Source organism: Aaosphaeria arxii, assembly GCF_010015735.1.
Source record: "Aaosphaeria arxii CBS 175.79 unplaced genomic scaffold BU24scaffold_3, whole genome shotgun sequence".
NCBI classification, from domain to species: domain Eukaryota; kingdom Fungi; phylum Ascomycota; class Dothideomycetes; order Pleosporales; genus Aaosphaeria; species Aaosphaeria arxii.
The window spans coordinates 392,501-417,006 of NW_022983476.1; the positions used below are offsets into that span (position 1 = coordinate 392,501).

General features: G+C 50.0%; 11 protein-coding genes across 11 annotated transcripts; 5 read left to right on the forward strand and 6 right to left on the reverse strand.

The window, feature by feature from the left end:
• Positions 1-46: 46 nt before the first annotated feature.
• Positions 47-785, reverse strand: BU24DRAFT_431863 (carbohydrate esterase family 5 protein; the record flags this gene model as incomplete). The annotated part of the gene is made up of 2 exons (XM_033529895.1): positions 47-226; positions 282-785. The coding sequence occupies 2 exons, from the start codon at positions 783-785 to the stop codon at positions 47-49; spliced, it is 684 nt and encodes a 227-aa protein (XP_033385303.1).
• Positions 786-1,954: 1,169 nt separating this feature from the next.
• On the reverse strand, positions 1,955-3,804 carry BU24DRAFT_431864 (cytochrome P450; the record flags this gene model as incomplete). The annotated part of the gene is made up of 6 exons (XM_033529896.1): positions 1,955-2,166; positions 2,222-2,625; positions 2,687-2,820; positions 2,869-3,203; positions 3,256-3,447; positions 3,501-3,804. 6 exons carry the CDS (start codon positions 3,802-3,804, stop codon positions 1,955-1,957), a joined length of 1,581 nt encoding a protein of 526 aa, XP_033385304.1.
• Positions 3,805-4,125: 321 nt separating this feature from the next.
• On the reverse strand, positions 4,126-5,457 carry BU24DRAFT_420004 (uncharacterized protein). The gene is made up of 2 exons (XM_033527363.1): positions 4,438-5,457; positions 4,126-4,375 (listed from the first exon to the last, which is right to left on the reverse strand). Exon 1 carries the CDS (start codon positions 5,002-5,004, stop codon positions 4,528-4,530), a length of 477 nt encoding a protein of 158 aa, XP_033385305.1. The 5' UTR covers positions 5,005-5,457; the 3' UTR covers positions 4,126-4,375; positions 4,438-4,527.
• Positions 5,458-6,863: 1,406 nt separating this feature from the next.
• Positions 6,864-8,570, forward strand: BU24DRAFT_431866 (glycosyltransferase family 2 protein; the record flags this gene model as incomplete). Its single annotated transcript, XM_033529897.1, has 2 exons — positions 6,864-8,056; positions 8,540-8,570. 2 exons carry the CDS (start codon positions 6,864-6,866, stop codon positions 8,568-8,570), a joined length of 1,224 nt encoding a protein of 407 aa, XP_033385306.1.
• A 533-nt stretch (positions 8,571-9,103) lies between these two features.
• On the reverse strand, positions 9,104-10,357 carry BU24DRAFT_460075 (uncharacterized protein; the record flags this gene model as incomplete). The annotated part of the gene is made up of 3 exons (XM_033531787.1): positions 9,104-9,594; positions 9,648-10,163; positions 10,270-10,357. The coding sequence occupies 3 exons, from the start codon at positions 10,355-10,357 to the stop codon at positions 9,104-9,106; spliced, it is 1,095 nt and encodes a 364-aa protein (XP_033385307.1).
• A 515-nt stretch (positions 10,358-10,872) lies between these two features.
• On the forward strand, positions 10,873-12,435 carry BU24DRAFT_420008 (uncharacterized protein). Its single transcript, XM_033527364.1, has 3 exons — positions 10,873-11,563; positions 11,632-12,029; positions 12,083-12,435. Exons 1-3 carry the CDS (start codon positions 11,234-11,236, stop codon positions 12,138-12,140), a joined length of 786 nt encoding a protein of 261 aa, XP_033385308.1. The 5' UTR covers positions 10,873-11,233; the 3' UTR covers positions 12,141-12,435.
• A 158-nt stretch (positions 12,436-12,593) lies between these two features.
• BU24DRAFT_420009 (uncharacterized protein) lies at positions 12,594-13,672 on the forward strand. The gene is made up of 3 exons (XM_033527365.1): positions 12,594-12,636; positions 12,818-12,925; positions 13,115-13,672. Exons 1-3 carry the CDS (start codon positions 12,614-12,616, stop codon positions 13,503-13,505), a joined length of 522 nt encoding a protein of 173 aa, XP_033385309.1. The 5' UTR covers positions 12,594-12,613; the 3' UTR covers positions 13,506-13,672.
• An 826-nt stretch (positions 13,673-14,498) lies between these two features.
• Positions 14,499-15,227, forward strand: BU24DRAFT_141274 (uncharacterized protein). Its single transcript, XM_033521134.1, has one exon. It carries the CDS (start codon positions 14,715-14,717, stop codon positions 15,174-15,176), a length of 462 nt encoding a protein of 153 aa, XP_033385310.1. The 5' UTR covers positions 14,499-14,714; the 3' UTR covers positions 15,177-15,227.
• Positions 15,228-16,710: 1,483 nt separating this feature from the next.
• Positions 16,711-17,721, reverse strand: BU24DRAFT_332506 (uncharacterized protein; the record flags this gene model as incomplete). Its single annotated transcript, XM_033523044.1, has 2 exons — positions 16,711-17,480; positions 17,580-17,721. Coding segments are annotated over 2 exons (912 nt in total), but the record flags the coding sequence as incomplete, so codon positions are not given.
• A 1,380-nt stretch (positions 17,722-19,101) lies between these two features.
• On the forward strand, positions 19,102-21,055 carry BU24DRAFT_440129 (kama family protein; the record flags this gene model as incomplete). Its single annotated transcript, XM_033530353.1, has 6 exons — positions 19,102-19,557; positions 19,615-19,927; positions 19,981-20,028; positions 20,078-20,297; positions 20,345-20,675; positions 20,771-21,055. The coding sequence occupies exons 1-6, from the start codon at positions 19,342-19,344 to the stop codon at positions 21,053-21,055; spliced, it is 1,413 nt and encodes a 470-aa protein (XP_033385312.1). The 5' UTR covers positions 19,102-19,341.
• A 1,933-nt stretch (positions 21,056-22,988) lies between these two features.
• On the reverse strand, positions 22,989-24,147 carry BU24DRAFT_420017 (uncharacterized protein). Its single transcript, XM_033527366.1, has one exon. It carries the CDS (start codon positions 23,965-23,967, stop codon positions 23,317-23,319), a length of 651 nt encoding a protein of 216 aa, XP_033385313.1. The 5' UTR covers positions 23,968-24,147; the 3' UTR covers positions 22,989-23,316.
• Positions 24,148-24,506: the final 359 nt, after the last annotated feature.

Sequence of the window (24,506 nt, forward strand, 5' to 3'; positions counted from 1 at the left end):
GTATAGATATATACATAGTTTTTGGTTTCATTCCACCTCACATGACCTATGCGGTGATTTTGGTCTTGATGAACGCCAAAGCCTGGGCACCGTACTTGTTGACGTACTGCTGATGAGAGTTGGCATCGTTTCCATTGCAGCAGTAAGGGTCGGTAGAGTCGCAGTACGACTTCAGCCTGTCGGTCTTGGCCGGCGAGCACTGGAAGCCTGCAGGACGAGCAGCGAACTGTACATCCAAACATGAGTATCAAAGCAAACAATGGAGTCATCGAGACACTTACGCCCTGTGCCGTGCAAGTTCCGACATTGTAAGGGAGACCAGCGCGGTTATGAGGATCACCAAGGAAGATGGCCGCCTTGACAGCCTCGAGCGCAGCACCGGTGAGCGTTGCGCCAGCTCCACCGCAGAGAGCGTTGTCCATGATCTGGCCGCCCTGGGAGTACCCAATGAGGACGATCTGGGTGTCGGGGCACTTCTGGTTGTACGCAGTGACGGCCTTGACGACAGCGGCGGTACCTTGCGTGGCGGAATTGTCGTAGCTGACGCCACCGCACTGGGACTGTCCTCCGCAGGCTGGGTAGACGATGGCTTCGGAGCCGGCGCCCGCGTAAGCAGACTTGACGGAGTTGACGAGACCTTGCGAGGTGCCGTAGCCGGCAGGAGCGGTCGTCTCTCGTGCGCCGAAGACGTAGACCTTCGGGCAGCTTTGCCTCTCGGCGAGCTCAGCTGGAGCGGCGGCAGCGAGGCCGACGAGGGAGAGTGCGGCAGCGGCGGTGACCTTCATGGTTGCTATATCAGGTAGTCTTCGAGAAAAACCGTTGTCAGATCTGGAACTGTGACGATGATCCAAATCTGGGCCGGGAAACATGACAGTACATATACTAAAACATTTCTTCTCCCAGGCTCTTTTCCATCTTTTCCCCCCTGATCAGCTCTTTAGGCAGAAATACCGGGCGCAGAGGAGGTAGGTCTATATGTTTTGTGGGGTAAGTCGCACATAGTTGGTAACTTGATACAATACTATCCCCTTTCATCCGTTGCGAGCAATCTATCCGTAGCCCTGTGACGGGAATTAAATACATGGGTTCGGTACAATCCTTGCCTATTTGACGTGGAGGACAGATGTGGCGTTTCTGGGGTGCAGGAAAGGGTTAATTGTTTCGAGACGAAGCGAACGAATTAAATTGATGCGCAAATATATTCTACGGCTTTTCGAAACTCTAGGTAGATACTTTGTGGACTGTGTCTGGCCGATGAGGTACCGGGCTAGGACGAGGGGAAGTGGATAAAAGGGTAGTTCAGGTGGCAATCCTGGTATCGAGGTTGGCTCATAGAGTGGAAGCAATATCAGGAAAAGCTTGAACACACTGCAGCTGTAAATATCTACAGGTAATTGATTGCTACCTTCGTGACAGGCCCGAACCGTCACACAAAGATCAGAGAGTTCCTGGACCCAGTCAAATGAAACCAAATAAATCAGTCAACGAAAAGTCATGAAACAAGAGATTGGCACAGACATTGTTAACGTCACGCGCAAAGGCGAGGCTGGCGTGACATGCACAATGGCCCCCTGATATTTTGACTGAATCAGAGACAAAAGCCTCGGCAAAAAACCAGCACTCGGACCGAAACCACATTCGCATTTCGTGGTATGAGTTATACTGTGTATGTTCCGTTTTGCCTTTTAATTAATCGAATCGTCATCAAGTTGGCGTGAAGGCAGGCTATTAGGTATTCGGTGTCCAATAAACGGGAATTATTTGCTCTCTTCCCAATACTATATTCCTCAAAAACATATCTCTTCTATTTTTATCAACTCATTGTCTGCTCATTGTTCTAATAGATGCTAGTTACAATAATGAAACTTTGTAGAGCAGATCAACGCACCTTGCTAAACATACACAACATGTGGAACATTGTCTCTTCTCCCCAGCCCAAGACCTAGACGGTCGATCACTGCTGTGTACTTGTATTAACAGGCTTCCTTGCTTTGAATTCTAGATACAGTGGCGGTAGCTTTATTAGAGGCGTATCGAGAAAGTCCTTATCGAATGCTTCGCCTGTTTCCCCAGGGGCGAAATCGATGTCGAAGTTTTGGACGATAGATGAGATAGATATCCTCAAATTAGCGTACGCCAAATTATTTCCCGGACACGTATGCACACCTATTTCATGTCAGTCACCTAGACTCAAAAGCCATATCCCAAACAAAGCACTCACCGAGACCGAACGGCATGTACGGAGCGTCATCCGTTCCCATTTCCTCCCTCCTTGACCCAAACCTCTCTGGAATGAATTCAAAGGGTTGCTTCCACCACCTTTCATCTCGCATGATCAGTATCGGAGGTACTGTTACATTAACGTTGCCGGGAATGTACTGCTCATCGATTTGTAAGCCTCTGGCAGGTGTCTGTCGATGTGGCTGCGATATAACCGGTGGCTTCAACCTCAGCGTCTCGTTGACGATGTCGTCGATGTACGTCACTTTTCTAATTTTGTCATAGCTCCATGATGCAGGGCCGTCGGGCAATGCTTCGTCAATAAGGCGACGAACTTTGGATTGGACGTCTTTGTCTTTGGCGAGGTAGAAAAGAGTGCATGCCAGGACGTTAGCAAAAGTATCACTACGCGACGTTAACGTTGGGGAAGTAACGGAAGAGGAATCTTGGCAAATTAAGAACCCACCTTCCTGCAATAATGATGACTCTTGAGTCGTCTGTCAGAGACTCTTTCGTTGGAGAGGCCGAGATATCCTTGTCTTTGACAGCCTTGATAAGCCACGACGCGATGTCTTGGGGTTGTGCATCACTATTCCAGTTCTGTACTTGTTAGAAAGCTACAAGTAAGACTTGACATTTATCACTCACATTCTGCTTTGCCTCCATCTCGCGAGCGCAGAAGTTGAAGAAGCTTGCGAACCCTGCGGCGGCCCCAGGTATCGAGCTGAGAATGTTCAGCAGCCACGGAGTTTCTCCAATTGTGCCTATATGTGTCAAATGATCGTGGATAGCATGCGTGGCAGGGTGCAATTTTCCTGTTTTGAGATTGTCGAAGTCCTTGCTAAACCCAACGGAGCCCATGATATCAAAAGACAGCATCATAGACCACTTCGTTACGTCCATTGGGGTTCCATTGTTTCGACGCATTTGCGCGAGGAGTAGATTCACCTTTTCCGTGATTCTTGGCTCATAGTTTCCAATCGCTGCATTGTAATCAATACATGTTATTGTGAGCCATGGTTTGTTCTTCTTTACCTTTCATTGAAAGACCCCTATCCCACGCGCGGCGTCGGAGTTTATATCTAGCTTCATCCCTTATCATGTTGATGGAGATTTTCGTTGGATCATTACCTGCGTTGCCATAGAACGTCCCTTTGATACAATTGCTCTGCGGACCAAAGATAAGTGGAACTGCGGACTTCCGCATTATACTAATCTGGCGTGGTCCTAAACACAATTTAATTCTTGTGAGCAATTCTATTGTACATTCATGAACTGACCAACGCGAACGAAATCGCCGTACTTTGCGTGCATGGCTTCAGTCTCCTTGTAGTACCGCACCTCTTTGGCTGATTGGTAGAATGCGTAGAACTTGGATACCCCAGCTAGGAAAGGTCCCGGAAACTTTCGACAACGGTGGAGGAAAACACGATAGAACACTATGCTGCTAAGTAGACTAGAGTTGAAAGAAACTGCCATCAAAGTGGAAGTGATGAGTGCATCAGCAAAACTATGTCCCTGCCCCACGAATGTGTAAACAATGCCAAAGTAGATAGCGATAAATGATGCAATAAAATGATACATGATAAGCTCGAACTCGGACTTCAGACTCAGAATTACTGCGTGTGCAACAAGGCCAAAGCAGGCGCTTGTGCAACCCAAGTGGAACAAATTAAGCTGTACATCGTCGACGAGCATGATTGAGATTGAAGTGACTTTGGTTTATCGACAGTGGGTATATTATTGACATAGAAAGATAACCCATTTTTCAGGACAGATGATTGGTTTTTGTTTCCTGGTATTTGCCTTATTCGCCTTACAGGATGATCGATCGGGTGCTGACGAAATGCCAATGTATGACAGTCAGCTGATTGGTGGTAATGCACTTACAGCACATCACGCAGCCTTGGGGTCACATCTTCAGCCTCGCATAAAAAAAGCATTGTGCATTACCTAGCGTTGCTTGGTGGCGTTTAACATGCGTCTGTGTCACTGTTACGGTACATTAGAGTGTGATTGTACTCCGTACAGAGTACGGAGTATGTTTGTTATTATATTGAAGCTGAGCTTGACTTCTCAGCTTGAATTATGTATAGGCGATATGGCCTGAAATGCCTTCACCGGTTTCTCCAATATTGCACACCCATTACCGAACGTATGTTCATACTCATGTCCATGCCCATGACTTCATGAAGCCACAAAGACTAATCGTACCAGGGACCCTGCGGGGTGAGTGAAAAGACGTTGAGCTCTCACAGCCATCTTGTTAGGCCTCCAACCACAAGCTCAACACATCCACTGTACGACTCACCAAGCCTTGGACTCCAACGACGCCTCCAGCTCCCGCTCCGTCTCCGGCACCCACACACTCTGCATATCCACCATCCAATTAACATAGATCCCATTCCGATACCCCGGCTTGTCCTCCTTGACCTCTTCCTTCTCTGCAAACGTCACAAGCTTCTTGCACTTCTCCTTGAACTCCTGCATCGTCGACGCCTTATTCTTCTCCTTCTCCTCACGCTTGCGCTGCTTCCTGTCGCGCTCAACGCGCTTGCTCTCCTCACGGTAGCGACGCACGAGTTCGGCTCTCCAGACGTCGCGGAGGGGGCGGCGATGCTTCTTCTTGCCCTGGGCGATCAGCTCGGCGACGATGGGCTCTCTCGCCTCGTGGTGGTCGGAGACGGGCCAGCTCCAGTTGCGGAAGTAGGTGAGGTACCTGTCGTCTTCGTCGTCGAGGATGTAAGGGACTTCGACGCCGGGGGCGTGGATGACGTACGGCATGTTGTCGATAGATGGATGTTCTGGGTTTGTACGACGAGAGGCCGCTGTAGCGTCAGCTAAGTGTGCTTGTAGTGAGGTTTGGGCCGTGAGAAGTGGGATTGGAAGAGAGTCTTGCAAGGCCTGTGGTGGGTGCTGCCTGGTTGTGCGGGCTATACACACTGCCTTCTGGCAGAATCGTCTTGGTTTGGAGCGTAGAGCGAAGACGCACGAGCTGGAGGAGAGAATGGATGGTAAATAGATCCTTATAACAAGTAGCTAGTTCATTTTCACCTTCACCTCACCTCAGAAAAACAGTGAAATCGTGGCCAAGAGAATTCGTGAACCAACTTCACCTCGACACAACGGTACGGTGAGCGAGAAGGCGACATTGTGAACTAACGAATCGTCTTTCTCTTGTCCCGCCTCATAGAGCGAATACTCCCATGTTTTCAATGAAAAATGCGAAATGTTTCGGAGGTGTATGTACAATAATATAGAACTTCTCTTGCAGGCTCGACTTCCTATGACGGTGAGGCTCTGCGTCTTAGACCGCATTGTTCGACACGAGGCATCATGCGCCAGCAGCGTTCAGGCACTCATGGAAACCAGGAAACAAGATGAAATTATCTAATTTGGGAGCTCTATGTATGAAAGAGGTATTCTGCGCATCGTGATTATATGCCCGCGATCAGTGATGGATGTCTTGTATTGGTGCCTATGACACCTTAAACCACACCGAAAATCATCATAGTACCAATACTCCCTCCTAATTTCTGTCTTTCCCAAAATCCCAATCTCAAAGCCATCCTTCGATACACTTAAAATTCTTGAAGCCAAAATATGCTTATTGCGAACATACCAGGTACGCATCAATTCGGCCCTCCCAAAATCACCCGCTAAGAGAACCGAATGCGATAGTAGCAAACTCGCTCATTGCATGAACAGACAAACATTTCCCACCAGGCACCGACAAAGAAAATTTTAACTCCCTTCGCTCCACCACAAACACCACTTCCAATCCTATATCAACCCCTCTCCTCCCGCCCACCTTCTCCTCTCCCATCTCTCTCCCCTACCCTCATTCACAAACACCAACTTATATAACCCCTCCCTACCATTACCATATATACCAACCCAACAGAACCCAACACCTATATATAAAGCACTCCCACCAAACAAACAACGTCTCCATGACCACCTCGAGCACCTGAGCGTTTCCACTCAAGACCCCGGCATCACAAGCACCCGCTCATCTGCAGGACGAGATATACCTTACACATCGGCAGACGACGGCGTGCCGTGTTTCTTCTTCCCAGGCTGAGCGCACGTCGGGCTGGCAGAGGAGCACTAAGGGAGAGTGTTGGGGGGGACTTCACAATGCTCTCTCACATCTCCGCACGCTCGGTCGGTCGCGGCTGGAAAAGCTGCAATGCTGAGGGATTGCCTGACTTGCCTGTCAGAAGAGTTGGGGAGATTTGACTGGAGCATTGTGCAAGCGACTCGCGATTCAACACCTTAACTGAACAGTGGTGTTGAAGTGTCTACACAACACGCGTGCACCATGCACGAAGTTGTAACTGAACAATGAAACTTCAACATTGCGAAGATGGAGGAGGAGTCAGAGTCGTATATAAGAGGACGGGGAGATGTTGGGCTGCAAGCAGTTGTCATTTCCCATTCCGAGTTCATTACAGTTATATATCGACAAGTACAACAGTGTCATATCTGCGAAGAGTCAGGTACTTTTCCTCGAAACTACTTCGTTGGTCATAGAGAGACAAAGCACTGTTCGAGGCGTAGACTGTGAAGCAATTTCCACGAAGAACGTACCTTGACATAGACACGACTTTCGTTTGCAACACACGGCGGACGACGCAACAATGGCTAACGCTTTCCTCATCGCCTTTCTGTTTCTGTTTCTGTTCCGATATGTCCGGGTGCTGGCCAACTGGATCGCATCGTCGAACTACCGCCCTGTACCCATTTCCGACAAACCGACTTTTCGACCAGAGGACGTGACAGTCATTATTCCGACCACGCGATTCAATGACCCGCTTCTGCACGAGGTCGTTTCGTCTGCGCTGGCGCATCCGATCGCATCGCTGATTCTCGCTGCCGCTGGCGACACTGCTGCTGAGTATATCAACTTAGCTAAGACCATCTTCCCAGATGCACGGGTGAGCGTCGTATACCGCAAGGAGCCCAATCGACGCGAGCAGACGGCCATGGCGGTTGCTAAGATTACGACGCCCGTGATGATTATCTCGGATGATCATACTTTCTTCCCGACTACCGACAGGTTCGTTCCTTCTCTCATTGCTCCTTTTGATAAGCCGTTGGTTGGTGCTGTCGCCCCTGTTCTCGAGCCCATTCATCATCACCATCCTTTCTCTTTTCGTGGGTTCTGGAATTTTGCTGGTATGACGTACTTGCTGCGCCGAGCCCATGAGTTTCTCGCTACGAATAGCATCGATGGTGGATTGTCGTGCTTGTCTTCTCGCTTTGCCGTCTTCCGCACCTGTATTTACGCTGATCCTGATTTCGTGCACCAGTATCTCAACGAGTACTTGCACTTGCCTTGGGGCCGAGTCGGACCGCTCAACGCAGACGACGACAAGTTCCACACCCGCTGGCTCGCCAACCACGGCTGGGAGATCAAGATCCAAGGCGGGCCGGACAGCATCATGGCGACGGAGAACGTGGGCGTGTGGCCGAACTTCCACAAGCAGCTGATCCGCTGGAACCGCACGACCTGGCGTTCGAACCCGCGCGCGCTGCTGTATGAGCGAGTGAGCTGGACGCGCTTCCCCTACACTACATACAGTGTCTTGGTGTACTCTTTCGTCCGGTTGACTGCGCTGTACGAGCTTGCTTTGGCGTATTTTCTCAATGCAGGACTCGCCGGGATGGGATTCTCGTCGCGCACTCGTATGCTTTGCTTGTTGACGCTCTTTCTGTGGATTGATTCTCTCAAGGCGGTTAAGATTATGCCGCACTTTCGCAAGTATCCCCAGGACGTTGTGTACTTTGTGCCTTACCTGCTTCTGGGTTGGTACTGCACGCTGATTAAATTGTATGCCTTGGTTACGTGCTGTAATACGTTCTGGGCGATGCCTGTGGTGGCAGCAACGCCTGAGGCGGAGAAGGATAATTCTTGCCCGCCGTCTCCCGAGAAGAAGAATTGCTGAGCGGGACTCAGCGAATTCTCTCCTTGCGTTCCTTTCTCTTTCCTACCATTTCTTTATATCCTTCCTTTCTCTCTATTAGTAGTCACATAAAGAAAATACCCCAAGCTATCGCGCAGCATGGCGTGTGTAGAAATTTTATACATATCGATATCAGAAGTTGTTAAAGCATCCTTGATTTGTGCAAGATGAGCAATCCCTTGACAATTTTCAGGACAAAACGGTACATGGTTGTCTGCAGACGTGATGTGGAAGGTTGAGAGTTGACCCGAACAGTACTAGTCTAGCATGTAGACTGACAACACGAACATGGCGCGCGAGAAGGCGGGGGTTTCGAGCAAACAGCAAACCGCAAGGTCGGTTCAAGAAAGTAAATTCCTGGGACACAGATGGTACCCCTAGAAGCCAGATGTCCATATTGTAATAGAAAAGCGCATCCCAGATTTCACATATACTTACAAGACCGCGATGCCTTCAGCGAGAATACAGCGATCACGTTGTATGAAGAGACGTGCTTTGTTCACACCTGCCTGTGTGGAAAAGTTAATATCCACTTCCTTACAGCACAATGGGCCGTTTGTTCTTCAGGAAAGATCGTTGAGCAAGTAGAACTTTGACAGTCTTTCAGTCAGGGCCTCAGGACAGGTTCTAAAATGTCTGCATCAATCGGATTCAGGGACGGTGGCTCGGTGCGGGCAATGAATAAAAGCGAAACAGGGCCGCTGTAATTATTTTCGTGATACATAAATATATGATACTCCTGTCGCGATGCGGTTGGCGAGAAGTAATGCTTTCATATGATACATTGACGCATGTCAGATATTCTATTCGTCCTTGCGATGGGCGTGTTATTCCATGCCTGGACGTTCCTGGTGTACAATGTCTTGGGCGGCAGAGTGCGGGCCAAGTCGTTCGTCGTGCAGGCCGCTGGAAACTTAATCCATACGGCCGGTCTTCTGCCTCTGAATCTCGTCGCGGAACTGGTTTCCTCGACCAGGACGGATGCCATCGTCGCTGACAAGACTGCCCAAGCTGTTACCGCGGACACGGGCATCGTGCCAGTCAGAAGCGGCCTCCCTCTCTTCCAGACGAATGGCGCCCTTCTTGCCCAATCCCAAGCGTTCCCTCTTGCTCTTGCGAGCACCGTAGCCCCTGTTACGGCGGCCCATGATGTTTCCAAGTCCGATTTGACGATGCTTGCGCATGCCGAAGAGGAGACCCGCGATGATAAGAATCATGCAACCGAGACCGACTGGGAGGCCAATCAGGAGGCCTTCCTTGTTGAACTTGGTTGGTGGCGGGGGTTCGTAGTGGCGGGTAGGCTCGTCCTGGAGGAGGAACATGGGTCCTTGGAATGTTTCGGCCTTGCCACCTTCGTTGTTGTCGTAGTTGATGGCCTGAAGCGAGAGATTGAAGCGGTCGTAGCCTATTCACAAGGGTTAGAGACGTTTCTGTGCAACCTGTACATTCAATGCATACCTTGCTTCCAGCTCTTGGTTGTCTCGATTGCAACGAATCCCCAGCCATTGGGAGTCTTCTCCGAAGACCAGACCTCCTCTGTGGTATCGTTCGAGTAGAGGACCTTGATGAGAACGGTAGAGTTCTTGGGGAAGAAGTCGGCGTTCCAGGTGGCGTAGTATGTCTTTCCTACGTACAAGGTTGACTCATTGGAAGGCAGACAGAAAGGTTTTGCGTTCGCATCATTGCAAACGGGGAAGATTGTGCTCGCTGGGACAGGAAGACCGGTACGGGAGAAGGTGTACGTGTTGGAGGTTGGGGTTGGTTCCGAGTCCTCATCACCGGTTGTTTTGGCACCGGGAGTAGGGTTGGGAGCTACCACCTCGATCGTGGTCTTTTCTCCATTGCTCAACGTACTGACAATGAGACCGACGGAAGGGAGGACGCGAGTGCTGGAGGTGACTTCGGAAGTGGAGGCGGACTCGGTACCAGAGGCAGAGGCGGTCGCGGTCTCGGAAGCGGTGGTGGCATCGTTCTCTATATACAGAAGATGGGATTAGCCATGGTGATTATGATTGCTTATACAGTTTAAAGCTAGCTGCTGGAAGTAGTAGTGATCCCAATGGATCAAGCCTGAGCTTACCTTGTCGCTTGGCAGCAACTGGACCAGCAGCGGCGCCGAGGAGGAGAGAGGATGCCGCAAAGAGGGCGGCGAAGCTATTGAGGCGCATCGTGAAGTCGGGTAAAGGGGGTGTTGGATCCGTTACCAGTGGTTGACGACGACGATGGAAAGAAAAGACAGGACGAGGACGAGGGAAGGAATCAACAATTGAGGGAAATCAGAGAGTTTTGAAAACAAGGTCGGCGTAGAATTGCCGCAAAGTGGATTGGAGGAACCCGATTGGGTGAGGGATAAGGGGTTTCATAATTTGTTATGGTTCGGTGGATATTGGTATGGTGGATGGGATGGAGCTTTTTCCTGGCGTAGGTAGTTCCTGGCCTGGTTGTTAGGGATGGAACATGGAACGATGGTTTAGGGATGAGATGAATGCTAAAGATCAATACGGCTACCTCATTGGTCGAGCGTGTTTTAGTGCTCGAACGGGTTTAGCGTGTAATTTCGGAGGACGGAAGACGGACGAGGCCTCGAACTGAATCGACCTCGACATCCGAATTGGGAAGGAATCCTTCCTTTAGTCACTTGTTTCCTAACGATACGATGGATCAATACAATAACATTAATCAATACAAACATCGTACCCTATTCCCTATTCCCCTGCTCTTCCTCTCCTCTCTCTCTTCCTTCATCATTCAAGGAATATCTAATTCTTCAATTCTTCACACGCTCTCTCTTCCATCTTATCCTACCTCTTCTATTACCAAAACCTTCCGTTGGTGTCGCAATCGTGTCCTTTCCGCACGTCGCCCCCGCCCACACCAAAATCCCCACATTTCCCTGATCCCAGGACCCTGTATTTCCTTCCTTGTAATTCCATACTCGACTTTCCCTTCCAGCGTCATCCTAGGCTTCCTTTCCTTTCCTCTCTCAACCCTATCTCTATCGACCTGACAACCCCGTACTCGTCGCATCGCATCTCATCGCAACAATGCGCTTCTCAACTATCGCCCTCGCTCTCCCCGCCGTCGCGCTTGCACAGAACCAGGTCCCGCTTGCGGAGCAGGCAAAGGGCTGGTTCAACAAGCTCACCAACGCCGTTTCTTCCGCTGCGCCCGCCGCCCCCTCAAACCCCATCCAGGCCGGAGCTGCAAAGGTCGCCGACAGCGTCCAGCATGAATTGACCTTGGAGAACTGGAAGCAGGTCGTCACTGCCGATCCCACCGTGAGCGCACCGGCGACCCAGGACTGGCTCATCTACATCAACGGCGGAAACGCAACTTGCTACGGCTTCTGTGGAAACACCACCAAGGCATGGAACGTATGTTGAACCTCTAAACGATCTGAAATCATGTCGTTGCATATGTACGATAGCTAACATCATGGTAGGAATCTGTTGCTCTCATCTCCGCGAAGCCAAACCCACCCAAGTTCGGTATTGTCGATTGCGATGCTGAGCCCATCCTCTGCAACTCGTGGTCCGTTGGTCCCCCTTCGCTCTACTACTTCAACATCCCCAAGCCGCTCGCGGACCAGTCTGCTCCTGCCGTTACTGCTCGCTTCATCCCCTTGAACCGCACTTCCACCACCGTCGATACCATCAAGAAGCTTGTCCTCGACAAGGAGTACGAGCAGGTTACCCCATATGAGGGCGCCTGGCACCCATTCAACGGCCAGCTCGCCGAGTTTGGCCTTGCTACCCCCGTTGCTTACGCCCTCTGGGGATTCTCCAAGATGCCATCCTGGTTGCCCATGATCATGATCTCCTTCCTCAGCAGGACTTTCATGTAAGTCGCTAAACGTCTAGAATACATCAATCGAAATACTAATTCATACGTAGGAACAAGCGCATGGCTGCACCCAACGCAGGACAGGCTCGCGCCGCGCCCGCCCAGTAAATGCACGACACCTCATTTGACAAACAGCCCGCCCTATCATGACCATGTGTGATCAGGCCTCGCGGGCTCTTCGCCCAATTTCTCTATTCATATAGATCTATTTCCTAGGGCCTGGTTTGGAAGGATTTGTAGCTAATTGTAATTGGACAACGGTGGTTATGTATCACGGTCGAACTTGGAGGAGGTGGTGACTTCCACGCCGGAAGTTGTGGACGAAAAACGGAGGGAAACATGTATCGGAGAGCTCCTGATTTATCCTTAAGATACCAACGATCACTGAAATCTACCCATTTTTGAATCTTATATTTGCTCACAAGTGCGGGCGGGTGAGACATGCATTCGTGATTGTCAAAGTGATGGCCAATCAGACGTTTCGGAAAAACCTCGGCCCCAGGCTTCAAGAAATCTCGCGATGGACAGCTCTGCTAACAAGCAACACACAACATCACATCATGGTCCATATAATAAGGCGCATGCGCCATTTGAGAGAGGTCAGTACAACTATTCAGATCCTACAGTATAATCGAGCTCCGCTAATAGTTCCCACAGAGGGTATGTACACCCAGACATGATCAATTTCCCACTTTGACACCTCCGAACGGACTCGCATGACCTTCACCACTCTCCGCACATTCTCTACCGCATAGGGAGACATCAATTGACGAGTATTTTGTGTAGTTACTATGGATACGGACGGGACCAGGAGCTTTGATCCTCCCCAAGGAGGTTTCCAAGATTTCACTGGAGTTCCATGAGAAGATCGAAGGAGGACATCGGGGCGCAAAGTACGACGATATTTCCTTCTACCCTCTTGATATTCCCAAGACTCTACCCAGCAATTGAAATTCCACCGACTTGATACCCCTGGGCGAGACACACTGCAGCAATACTCCCCACGAGAGCCAACGCCCGTACCCAACCATTACCACTCCACCACGAACAACTTCAAAAAGCTAACAGACGCCCCCTCACAGGAAGTTCTGGCGCACGATGCTCCCCCGAATAAAATACCGCAATCCGAGCGTCCCCATCCAAATAACCCGCCACAAGAACCCCTCCGGCCCCGCGACCCTCAACATCTTCACCAAACCCACCCCTTCCTCCGCCGCCGCCGCAGCACCCACAACCCCCACACACTCCGTCGACATCAAAGAGATGCCGGAGCTCGAAGTCCTCGCACAACTCGTCAGCCGGACGGGCGCCGTCGAGATACAAATGACAGAGGAGGAGAAGGAGCAGTGGCGCGAGATCGAGGCGTTCAACAAGCGGAGCGAGGCCGATCGGAAGATGGTCCGCGAGAGGCTGGAGAAGGAGAGGGAGGACGAGAGGATTTTGAAGTTGGCGAGGGGTGAGATCACGGAGTAGATCGTTCGTGGTGTCAACTTCGGTTTTGGGACTCTGGCCTCGCTGTGCCTGCTGTTGCTGTGTAAACGAAAATTCACCCCTCTGAATCGCCTGATGAGGTGAGGAACGGAGGGGATATGTATGATATATAGAATTGTACAATTGTTTCTGACTTCGAGTCCCAATTTCTGCGGCAAAATCCCCAAAACCTGCCTTCCATTCGAAATGAACGTGTGAACTCGCTTCTCAGCATCCAATATACCCCAGCCTCCAAACACGTCGAAAGCCAACAACAACTCGTTCTCTCCAGAAATCCGTACTTCTACAACCCACCAAACCCTTCCCACCAGTGTTTCCTCTATTCGCAGAAATCTGTCGCTTGCTGGTACTAACACCCTGACTCCGCTACATTCCCTCTGTTGTACCATCGCACACTCTTCCATTAAGACAATTAAGATTTGTTTGAATTTTAATTTTTTATTATATTTTGTTATGCTATGGAACCATACACTACATGCTCTCACTGTTCCAAGGTGTCTACCTAGGGCCAACCAACCAACCTCCCAAACCAGCACGCCAATAGACCACGTCATTGTATCTATGTCGAATCGAATCGAATCGAATCGAACAGAAATATCCAATTCACAAACGTGCTTGTATGGCTTTCCAAGAGTATGGCAGGAAAGCATACGTGCATGCGTGGAACGGTTTCGCTGTAGGGGGTTACAGAGCGTACATACCTTCCACCTTTCTCTTGTGCCCAGAGGGGGCGGTGAAGAGAGCGGGTGTCGACTCATCCACTCATCTACCTACACAGTACCTACTAACCGTTGCTTTCCAACCACATGATGGGCCAACGATGGGTTCCCTTTTTTGTGAGGACAGCACAGCACCGTACAAGCCCGAACGACAGCAACACTCCCCTCGTGTATTGCTGCCCCCTTCCACAGCATTTACTCATCCACCCCATCCTCTCATTTCCTAACCCCCCAAGAGCAAACGGAATACAACCCCAGAAAGGGAAAAAGATAAACCACCTGACCTCCCTTCGCACCCGCCCGCTCCGATACGCCCCCGGACACAGCGTCCGGCTCCCGCAAAAGCAACGCACACGAGCAAACTGTGTGACGGTGCCGTGGCACAAGCGACTCACCGTATGTTTTCCGGGAGAGCGGGTTTTTGTTTTGCGGGAGGAAGAGTGGGTTGAGGGAAGGTGGCGTATGTGCAGATATGCGGGTGTGGGTATGTGTATGCGGGTGTTGTGGACGGGAAGTAGGAGGGGAGTGGGTCGGATGGAGGAAGAACTTGTTTGCTTGCGAGATTCCGGAGAATTTGGAGGGTTGTCTGGTTGCTAGGAGGGGAAAGTGTCTGGGTTGTTCTATCTGCACGGAGATGAGCGCAGCTCATTTTGATAGAGGTTTCTTGGTAGTAGCTGATATCTCGTGCAGATACCGGAATCCCAAGATCCAAGCATCTGGAACTGATAGACCCGAGATGTACGGAGTACATACACACGGCTCACGGGTATCTGTCTCCGCAGTGCGAAAGAGAAGGCACAAGGGCGATCATGTGGCATTTCAAGAGATCATCTGCAACCGATCTTCCCGAAGACGAAGACAAACAACCAGTCTCTTCTCTGTAGTAAAGCTTGAGCTACATCTTACCTACGTAGATACTTATTCCCGAACCTGAGGTCAAGCCAATTTGTCCACCTTTCGAAGCTGTAGCACTTATCCATGCAGGAGTACAAAACGTCGCTCGGCATTTCGAAGGCGTTGAGAATCAAAGCAGGGTCAAACGGCGTTGAGATACCTTTGACGAACGTTGAAGTCGTTGCTTATGCTCGGTACTCCGTACGTAGTTAGTGAGCTTGTTTTCCCCATTGTCAATGGTGTACCTATGTATGTAGCGACAGGGGTCTGTCTGTTTGCCGAATTGGGCTGGGGAAGGCAGGATTCGTCGTTTGCCTTTTTGCCTTGTTCCAGGAACAGGCGTAATCTGTCCACGGAGTTGAATGCGTTGTGGTACTCGAGGTACCGTACCCCACAGAATCGGACAATAGATCCAGCCAATGGGTTTGTCGGAGATTCGTGCCGCTGTTGTTGCCCGTGATCAATTAATTGTTGCTGGTCAAATAGCGTGAATGTCCTGGAAAACACGGAAGCAGGAAACAACCGTGTCGGTATTATTTCTTGGATAGGATGATACATCCTGCAGAGAAGCATTCGATATGTATGATAACGCAAAAGGCACCTGGGCCATCACAAATCATGCAGGCTCGTTGCTCAGAAAATTGTCGCGAGGGGGAAGTCGATGCATGTGATGACGTGCGGAATGATGAATTCGACGTGATAATCAGTGCGCGGTGGCTTAGAATCACCGTTGGCATAGAAAAACCAAATATCAATGCCTGAACCGTCGAGAATGAATGATCATGGATTGAATAGGGGTCGATCCGAAGTCGATCTTTCCTTTTCCACTTGGTAGAAAAAAAATGCGACACAAAAGCAATTACTCAAAGTTCACCGAAAGTAGTCAGCATAGATGAATTGATGACCATTGCCAATAATTTCACGCAGCTGGGACGGCATTTGCGGAAGTAGGATAGCCGGCTTGTAGGAAAAGCCGAGTCTATAACATTCGAAAACTTCGTTGATCATGCAGACACGGAGTATTGCTCCGTAAATCATTCTGCAATGGGGCATATCTCCTATTCAAGTCCAAAGAGCAAACACTTGGGTGCGTAACAAGGCTTACATGCGTGGCACTATGCTACACCATTCCAAAGACAGATTGGGTGGAGTAATCGACAGTATTTACCTGACATCTATCATTGCGTGGAAAGCGGCGCTCAAGATGGATAGTCGGTCTGCCAGACGTGGCAGGGATCTTGGTAGTTGGATTGTTACACGGCATGGTCCCTCATGCGCCCCACCGCTAAGCTCCGTTGACCCAGGGAGCGATAAACGAAGAGCCGCATTCGCCTGGTTGGCTTGCACGCTTCTAGAGAATGTTGCATTAGGCGGTCACTGATCCACGGTAAGGGGCATCCAGTTTCATGTCCTTGGACCGCCCACCGCATATTCCGACCTGTAGTGTGAAATGTGGATCCATATGTTGTGGGGCAAATGAGATCTCCAAGTAACATTCGACGAAGCCGTTGCAAGCTGACGAAGCTTTATCAGATCGCGCTGTACAAACTACACCAAGCCACGCTTCAAGACGGAGCAGTACCCTTGTACCAGCTCGTTGCGCCTAGAACGAATAGGACAACCATAGCATCGCTCACGACCGTAGAGTAGATGACACTGTACCTTCCGACAATCCTGACGTAGCCGGAGTACGGCTCCGGTAGAAACTGACTTATGCTAGAAAGCACACCACTACCCTGCAACTGTCCTTTCTCAATAAAATATCGGCTGGATTGCAGTACAACCTCAAAAGTGGCGAAGAGGTAGAAGAAGTGCTTGAAAGCGTCCGCGGTCGACTGGTCTAGCGTCCAATCGTCATCCGCTACTGGCGATGTGCGGGCTAGCTTGGAGCCGTTGAAAGGCGTCTGGATGACCATGTAGATGGCGAGGACAAGAGAAAGTACGGAGTGAACCAATCGCCATATCCAAGCAGATGATTGACTGGGGGAGGGCTCTGCGGGTGCACCGCCTTGCATGGCTTGGAACATGTTGGCGAGGCCAGGCGGCAAGTCTGGGGCTGCACCAGGTTGACCTTGATTCTGGCCTGGTCCACCTGGACCGCCGGCCATCATCTGCTGAAGCATGGCAAACATTGGATCTTGGGATGGGTCCTGGCCATCTGTTCCCGCTGGGTCGAAGCGAGCGGGACGGGGCGAGTTCCCGTCGAAAGCGAACGGTGAGGGAAGACGTGGCTGGCTTGCAGGCGTGTAGTGATGTGACGATATATCAATCACATCAGGGTCTGGCGTAGCGGTTCCTGAGGCAGTAGGCGTAGCATTATTCCCAATGCTGGAAGTAGGCCTGACTATCGCGAGAGTTAGGTCAAATCAAATAAGTGATAGTGAGTTTTCCAGGATGACATGTCCATATCCCAACAATATCAATCAAAAGGGGATGATCATACCAGGTACGTCCTTCTCCACGTCACGGTGCGAACCTCCCTGGACAGAGGTGATCGCTTGGAGTCGAGCAGCACCCCCCGTCTGGAGCTTTGCGTTCCTCCGTTCTCGTCGAAGACGTGCCTTCTCTTGGGCGGGCGACTCTCCAGCTGGGGATTCTGCTTCTGCCATAATTACGCGGTGAATGCGTGGAGACGTGGAGGCGTGAAGGCGTTGAGAGACGTATAGTCGTAGTGGAATTCGGTGACGATGGTTCAATTCGCAGAAGTGCCGTGTCACATAGAGAAGATGTGACGTCGACTTAGTCGGCTTGGCAAGAGGTCTTAGCGTCTACTAGCGCCGCCCAAAAGCACATCCCATTTGTTCATCCTGGTCGTCTCGGAACATCCACAACTCCGTCAGACCAGTACTCCCGACCTTGTACACCCGAACTTTGTGCTTCCATTGTATGCAGTACCTCGACGGAGTATAGAGCACCGTTCTGGATGTGAGCATTTCGTCGTCAAGCCTGTGCGATATTCTGTCTTGTCGTTTTCTTCGTATCGTGCGCATCTACGGAGTATTCCGCATTGCTTCAACGGAAGCTCCCTACTATATGCATGCAACTGTGCAGACAGCGGTCGAAGAGGCTGCATATGATTGCATTTTCAGCACCTCATTCGTAGACCTGTCTTACAAATATGCTAACTTCGTTCAGTTAGAGAGTGTTTCCAGGAGAGAGATGGCCGAGTACCAAGTACTGTTCCCTGTCAAGTGATACGCTACACAGTACACACCACTGTCCTCGCGATATCTGGACGTTTTTCTTTTCGCCACGGCACGTCCAACTCCCACCATTGATGATGAGCGTTGCAGGTTTAAGAAAACATCACACCGATACCAACTGCTACTCTGCCATCTCATTGGTAGTGTAGACAGTAGCGCCGTTTGCCCTGGCCTTTCGTTCTCTAACCGTCATCTTGCTCTATTCATTAGTCCTATTGCTTTCGTGCAGGACACCATCCTTCTCCGATATCAAGTGAAAGGTTAGACCATGCCTACCTATCATACACGGTACCTAGCGTCCATTCCTCAAGACCCAGAATTGTCCTGTTACCGGTTCAGTACCATGGTTGGTCTCTATGTGCATCCAGCTATTGTCTAGTGACTAGATCGTCAACAACCACAGATCTTCACGATGCAACGTTTGTCTAACCTATTCCCGTACCAAGTCCCGTTGGAAAACCAATAGACTGGATTGGTACGACTCGCATGCGACGCAGCAGGCCGATACTATCTCTATCAGTTCTTGTTGTTCCGCTAGCACTCGGCCTTCATTGAATCCAACTTCTTGAGTTTCCATCCATCTAATGCATCAATTTCATTGTACGAATCCCCATTCTACTCCAAACGGAGTGTGCTAGGGAAGTGTCCACAAGAGCTTCCAACACTTCCTTGATTATTCCATTTTCATGTACGGAGTAATGAAACTTCATAATCCCATGATTCCCAGCAAAACAAGCAACATGAAGAAAAACTTTTGAACCCGTGGAAGTTTCGTGTAACAGTTGTTAGCTGGCCATGTGGATCTTAAGCGCTCTTGTGCCTAAGAGCTCTCCCGGCTCCCGGGATAGCTTCATGTTGGGGAATAGGTTGCGACACCCAACCCTGTACTTGCAGACCCCATGGCGCCTGTATAAGGCAGGTCGACACCCTCCTTTGTTCACTCACTGATCTGACCTTCCAATCTCTCTTCGACTCTGTCCATAAAGGGAACCATTGAAAGTCATGTACAGGTTAAGAGCGCTTGGCACAAGACTGCCAGCGGTCGCCTGTTCCAGGCCAACCCCATCTTTTTTCATTAACTCACATGTTCATACTGCACGTTATCAATGCCGACAGCTTGCTAGCGCTGCAGATTCTGCAACGGGCGATCCTTTCTGGCGTGCTGTGCCGCAATGGAAGGATGTCAGCAATGCTGAATTCATGAGCTATCGCTGGCAGGTAAGTTGAAGCTTCAGTATCCTGAATAGATCCAGTCTCTGACGTGCCACTCGCCAGGTCAGAAACACAATTGGAAATAAGGACAAGCTGGAAACGTTCCTTAAACAAGCCCTCCCAGAAGTTCTTACACCGTCAAAGGACCCTCGTCTAAGCGAAATTGTGACCAGAGAAAAGTTCATCAAGGACGCAATGCTAGGCCTCGAGAATGCCCCAATGGCAATTCGATTAACGCCATATACTCTTAGTAGAGTCAATTGGAAAAATGCAATTGATGATCCTATCAGGCGCCAATTCATTCCTCTCAATTCATGCTTCGTCGATGATCATGAAAAGCTTACTCTTGATTCTTTGCATGAAGAGTCAGATTCTCGTGAGTGTTGGATTTAGTTACGATCACATGATACATGCTGACCCGTCGTACAGCTGTGCCTGGACTCGTCCATCGATATCCAGATAAAGCTCTGATGCTTGGTATGTCTCCATGCATCATCGCGCGGACTAGCTATTGACTATCTTGTAGCGACCTCGATCTGTCCGACATATTGCCGCTTCTGCACCAGATCTTACGCTGTTGGAGATGACACCAGTACAGTAGAAAAAAAGCGACAGAAACCCAGTCGCAGGCGGTGGGACGTCATCTACCAGCACCTTGAGAAAACGCCTCAAATCACCGATGTCGTGGTTTCTGGGGGGGATACGTATCAACTTGAGCCCCACCTCCTAAGGGAGATAGCTTATCGGTAAAGCTTTCATACCATAAAATATTGTGGCAGTACTGACGGTATAGGCTACTTTCTATTGGACATATTCGACGCGTGCGCTTGGCTTCCAAGGGGCTTGCCGTTCTTCCCAACAGAATCATTGATCCGCACGATGACTGGACACAAACTTTGATTGACATCAGCAATGAGGGAAGACGTCTAGGCAAGCATGTTTGCCTCCATACCCATTTCGATCATCCTGATGAGATCAGCTGGATCACTAAAGCTGCTGCTCGGCGTCTCTTCGAAAACAATGTAGTGGTGCGGAACCAGACTGTTCTACTCAAGGGAGTCAACGATAGCCCAGAGACTATGGGAAGACTGATTCGAGAACTCTCCGATCTCAATATCTGGCCTGTAAGTGATTTGACCTTGATACTCTTCAGCGAGAAGAATACGTTCATGCAACAAGGATGTGCAAGGAATCTGTAACACTTACTAATGTTGTACAGTACTATGTCTATCAGTGCGATATGGTCCGTGGTATAGAGGACCTCCGCACCCCTCTCGGTGTTCTGCTTGATATTGAGCAACAACTTCGCGGGACCATTGCTGGGTTTGCAATGCCTCAATTCGTGGTAGATCTACCAGGAGGTGGCGGTAAGCGACTGGCATCTACGTACCGAACGTATGATCAGGAGACCGGCGTTTCCACATTTCAGGCGCCTGGATTGAATGGCGAAAAGGGCCAGAAACTCTATGAATATTACGACCCCAAGCCAGTCCAGGCTCTTTGAAAGCAACCCTGACCCGCATATCTTTCAGAAAGACTTACCTAAACGAGCTTGAACAGCATTCAAGTAATCATCATAATAGCCACGGGCGACTTCGAGCGTAGGGCGTTCGTGGTCCACTCGCGAGTAATCCTTTTTGCCCTCCCCCGTTCGACTGTATATGGTTCTGCCCTTTCGCCTTGCATTTGGGTTTGTTTGGTCCAATGGCGACATCGTCCATGGTCATGGGTTTCATGATTGACGTTGGTACTCCAGAGAAGAAAAATTGATTATTTGGCACCTGCATGGCGACGGCGATAGAACGACGGGATTTCACAACATTTATGGTCTCGCAGATCTCCATGTTTCCTTCTCTATACCATTTTTTAATTCGTCTCATCACATCCAAGCACACAGATCGGCTAACTTTAGCCTTGTCTGGCATGCACTTATTTTTCCTGTTTTGGAAAAGTGCACGATGCCCATATATGCTGGAAGCGACCAGCATCACAGGGCTCTGCATGGTTTCTTACTCAAAAGCGGTCTTTCATTTTCGTCCTCTCGATTTGGTTTTCCCTTCTGTAGTCTCACTGGTGGCGTTGTCCCCTCATCTCAATTACTATAAGTAAAATCGTCTTTTAAATTGAATCCCCCCTCCCACAATGGCGCCTTTTTATTGATTCAAATCGTCGTTGACATTGAGCAGGTACTCCCTTATTGTCCTACATGGATCTGGCGCATGATGCGTCCTAAGCGCACGGCTGATCTGTGTTTACTGTGTACACGCACGAAGCTCTAACCTCAATGGTCAGAATTGCATCTAACATCAGCTTAATTCATGTCATTCGTCTCTCGGTTTTCATACCACTCGCATGCACCATCATATTCTATCAAGGATCGATCCCATCTCGCCTCGCGAGTCCACAAGCTAATTATGTTCCAGAGGCGAACCGCCATTTAGCCACCACCGAAAAGAGTCGAGAAACATCCAAACCCTAAGCGCATACATAGTGTCGAGATGCGATGAGACCAACCCTTGCTAGGAAAATTCCAGCCACACTTTCATTTCCTCTTAAGCGATAGATCGCCAAGGTGGACCGGTGAATCTCGCAGCTTCCTACCCAATTCGGGTAGAAACTCAAGGCGTGGGAAGATCGCCGAGACTGAGGCAAAAGCAGGAGAGAAGAGCGGTCCCTAGCGATATACGATGCGACCTTTTTTATAGTGGCGCTTAGAATACCTACCGCACTATGCTGGACCCTTTTCTCGATGTGGTCTCGTTCAGACATATATATAAGGGTAGAATGGTACAGCACCGAGATCTGAACACCTTATCGACATCAGGCCTCCACCTTTGAGAATATCTGTCTCAGAAGCGAATTTTGACACTCGAGAAATCAATCCATCACCGGAAGAAAGCCAGGCACGACGCCAGAATCAGAATATCTCCCGACCAAACCTCACCACAGGGGTCGATACAAACAGACCAAAGGAAGAAAAGCTCCACCGCACACAATTGGCACAACAATGTCCGACCCAAAGCCAAAGGAGACAGCAGCAGCTCTTTCGGGTGCCGTGGTCATCATTCCCATGCCAACTGGGACGTGAGACGAACATCTGTACCATAAATACCAACACTACCAACGCTATACATTGTCCAACATAACTGCGAAAACATGCATCGGCAAAAAGGTTTATGGAAAAGGAGATTACCAGTGGGACGGAATCGTTGTATTGGAGTGACAGAATGCTACCTTGCGAGAGTATGACGGATTAATAGCGTCTGTTGGACGTTGCAATCGTAGGCGCTTGCAATTCAACAACTGTGCGGTGATACACTCAACTACGACATCCTCTGGGCCGCACGTGCGGTATGCTGCTTCAGATGGACTTGGAAATGAATTCGATACAATACTTTACTGTACATCGAGATGTTCTCTCACTTTGGGTGAATTTGTAACACCGGGAGCGATTTTCGCTCAGGTGTGTTTTTCTACATGTTCTTCATGGGGCTTTTCATTATCAGCGATGCCCTAATCCTCCTTTTTTTGGTCCTGGGCTGAAGCAAGTCTTCCGCCACCACAACTTTGCAATTCAACACAATTGCCTTTTCCTTTTCTCTGGCATGTTTGAACTTTTCTGTTTACAAATTGCAATCGTCATACCCCGCTGGTCCATCTTCATTTCCTGCGCAGTACTCCGTAGAACATTCAACAACTGAAGGACTAAGCAAACCCACCGTACAATTTGTGACCAAGTGTACTGATCAACCAAGCATTACTGTATCACCTTTCCTTTTTGAACAACTCCCCAACAATGTACGGAATCGTATCCATAGACCCCACCTGTTCAATCTCCACCCTCTCCCACTCCCCAGCCTCTCTGAGAAACCTCTCCGTATCCCTCTGCAACTCGCACCCGCCCATGAAGAACGACCACCCAAGCAGCATATACAGCATCTGCATCCCCCTCGCAAACGCACTCCTCTGATTCACCACATGCTCGCACACGACCAGCCTCCCCCCTGGCTTCAACAGCTCATACAAACCCTTCACCGTCTCCCGCGGACGCGGCACGCCGCAGAGCACCCGGACGCTGCATATCTCATCAAAGACCTCGCTCCCGGCGGCGCTGTTCCCCGCCGCTCCTCCTCCCGTCCCGCTCTTGGCCGTCGCAAGCAACCCGTTCTTGTGTAACGCGGGGATGAGCGATTCCGGTTCCGCGCCGCACAAAAGCGCATGATACTTACCGCCTGCGAACCCGACCTTCTCCGCGGTGGAGATGAGCTTGGGGTGCAGGTCGGCGGCCGGCTCGGCGCCGTACGCAGCCGTGATGCGGGAGGGCGTGAAGTGTCGAAGTTGCTCACCGCTGCCTGGGCCGATGTCTAGGACGAGGCCTGAGCAGGTGCTGAGTAGTTTGGTTATGGGGCCTGGCATTTCGGTGGATAGTTCTTCGCCTGTTTAGGAGTGTGTGTTATTGTGGGCTCTGTTTTCTTGTTCGTTTGTCTCTAAGGGGTGTATCACGTGGGATGCTGTAGAAAGGGATGGGCGGTGCATGGGATGGGTTTACCGCAGTGCGACCATAGTCGGGCGAAGCCTTTGAAGCGTAGGTCTGTCACATTGAGGAGCTTCCATGGCTGTAGCTGGACAAAAGAGACTTCCAAGATTGTCATGAATAAATCTGAAGTAGAGTGAGTGGTCTACACTGACGTTCGATATGATGCTAAAGCGTACGGTACAACGAGAGGGTAAGTAGCATTGCCGGCAGCAGAAACCCCGGCATGTGGTCTTTCATCCACGATGATGCCATGATGCAAATGGGATGCTTATTGCAGTACTTTTAGGGCGAGTTGTGAAGTTTTGAAGGTCTCCGTTTGATCATGACATTAGGTAGAGCTGAGGAGGATATTTGAGGCACGACACAAGATATCAGGAAGAGCTGAGAAAGCTCCGAGAACGATCCGATGTGGCTTTGA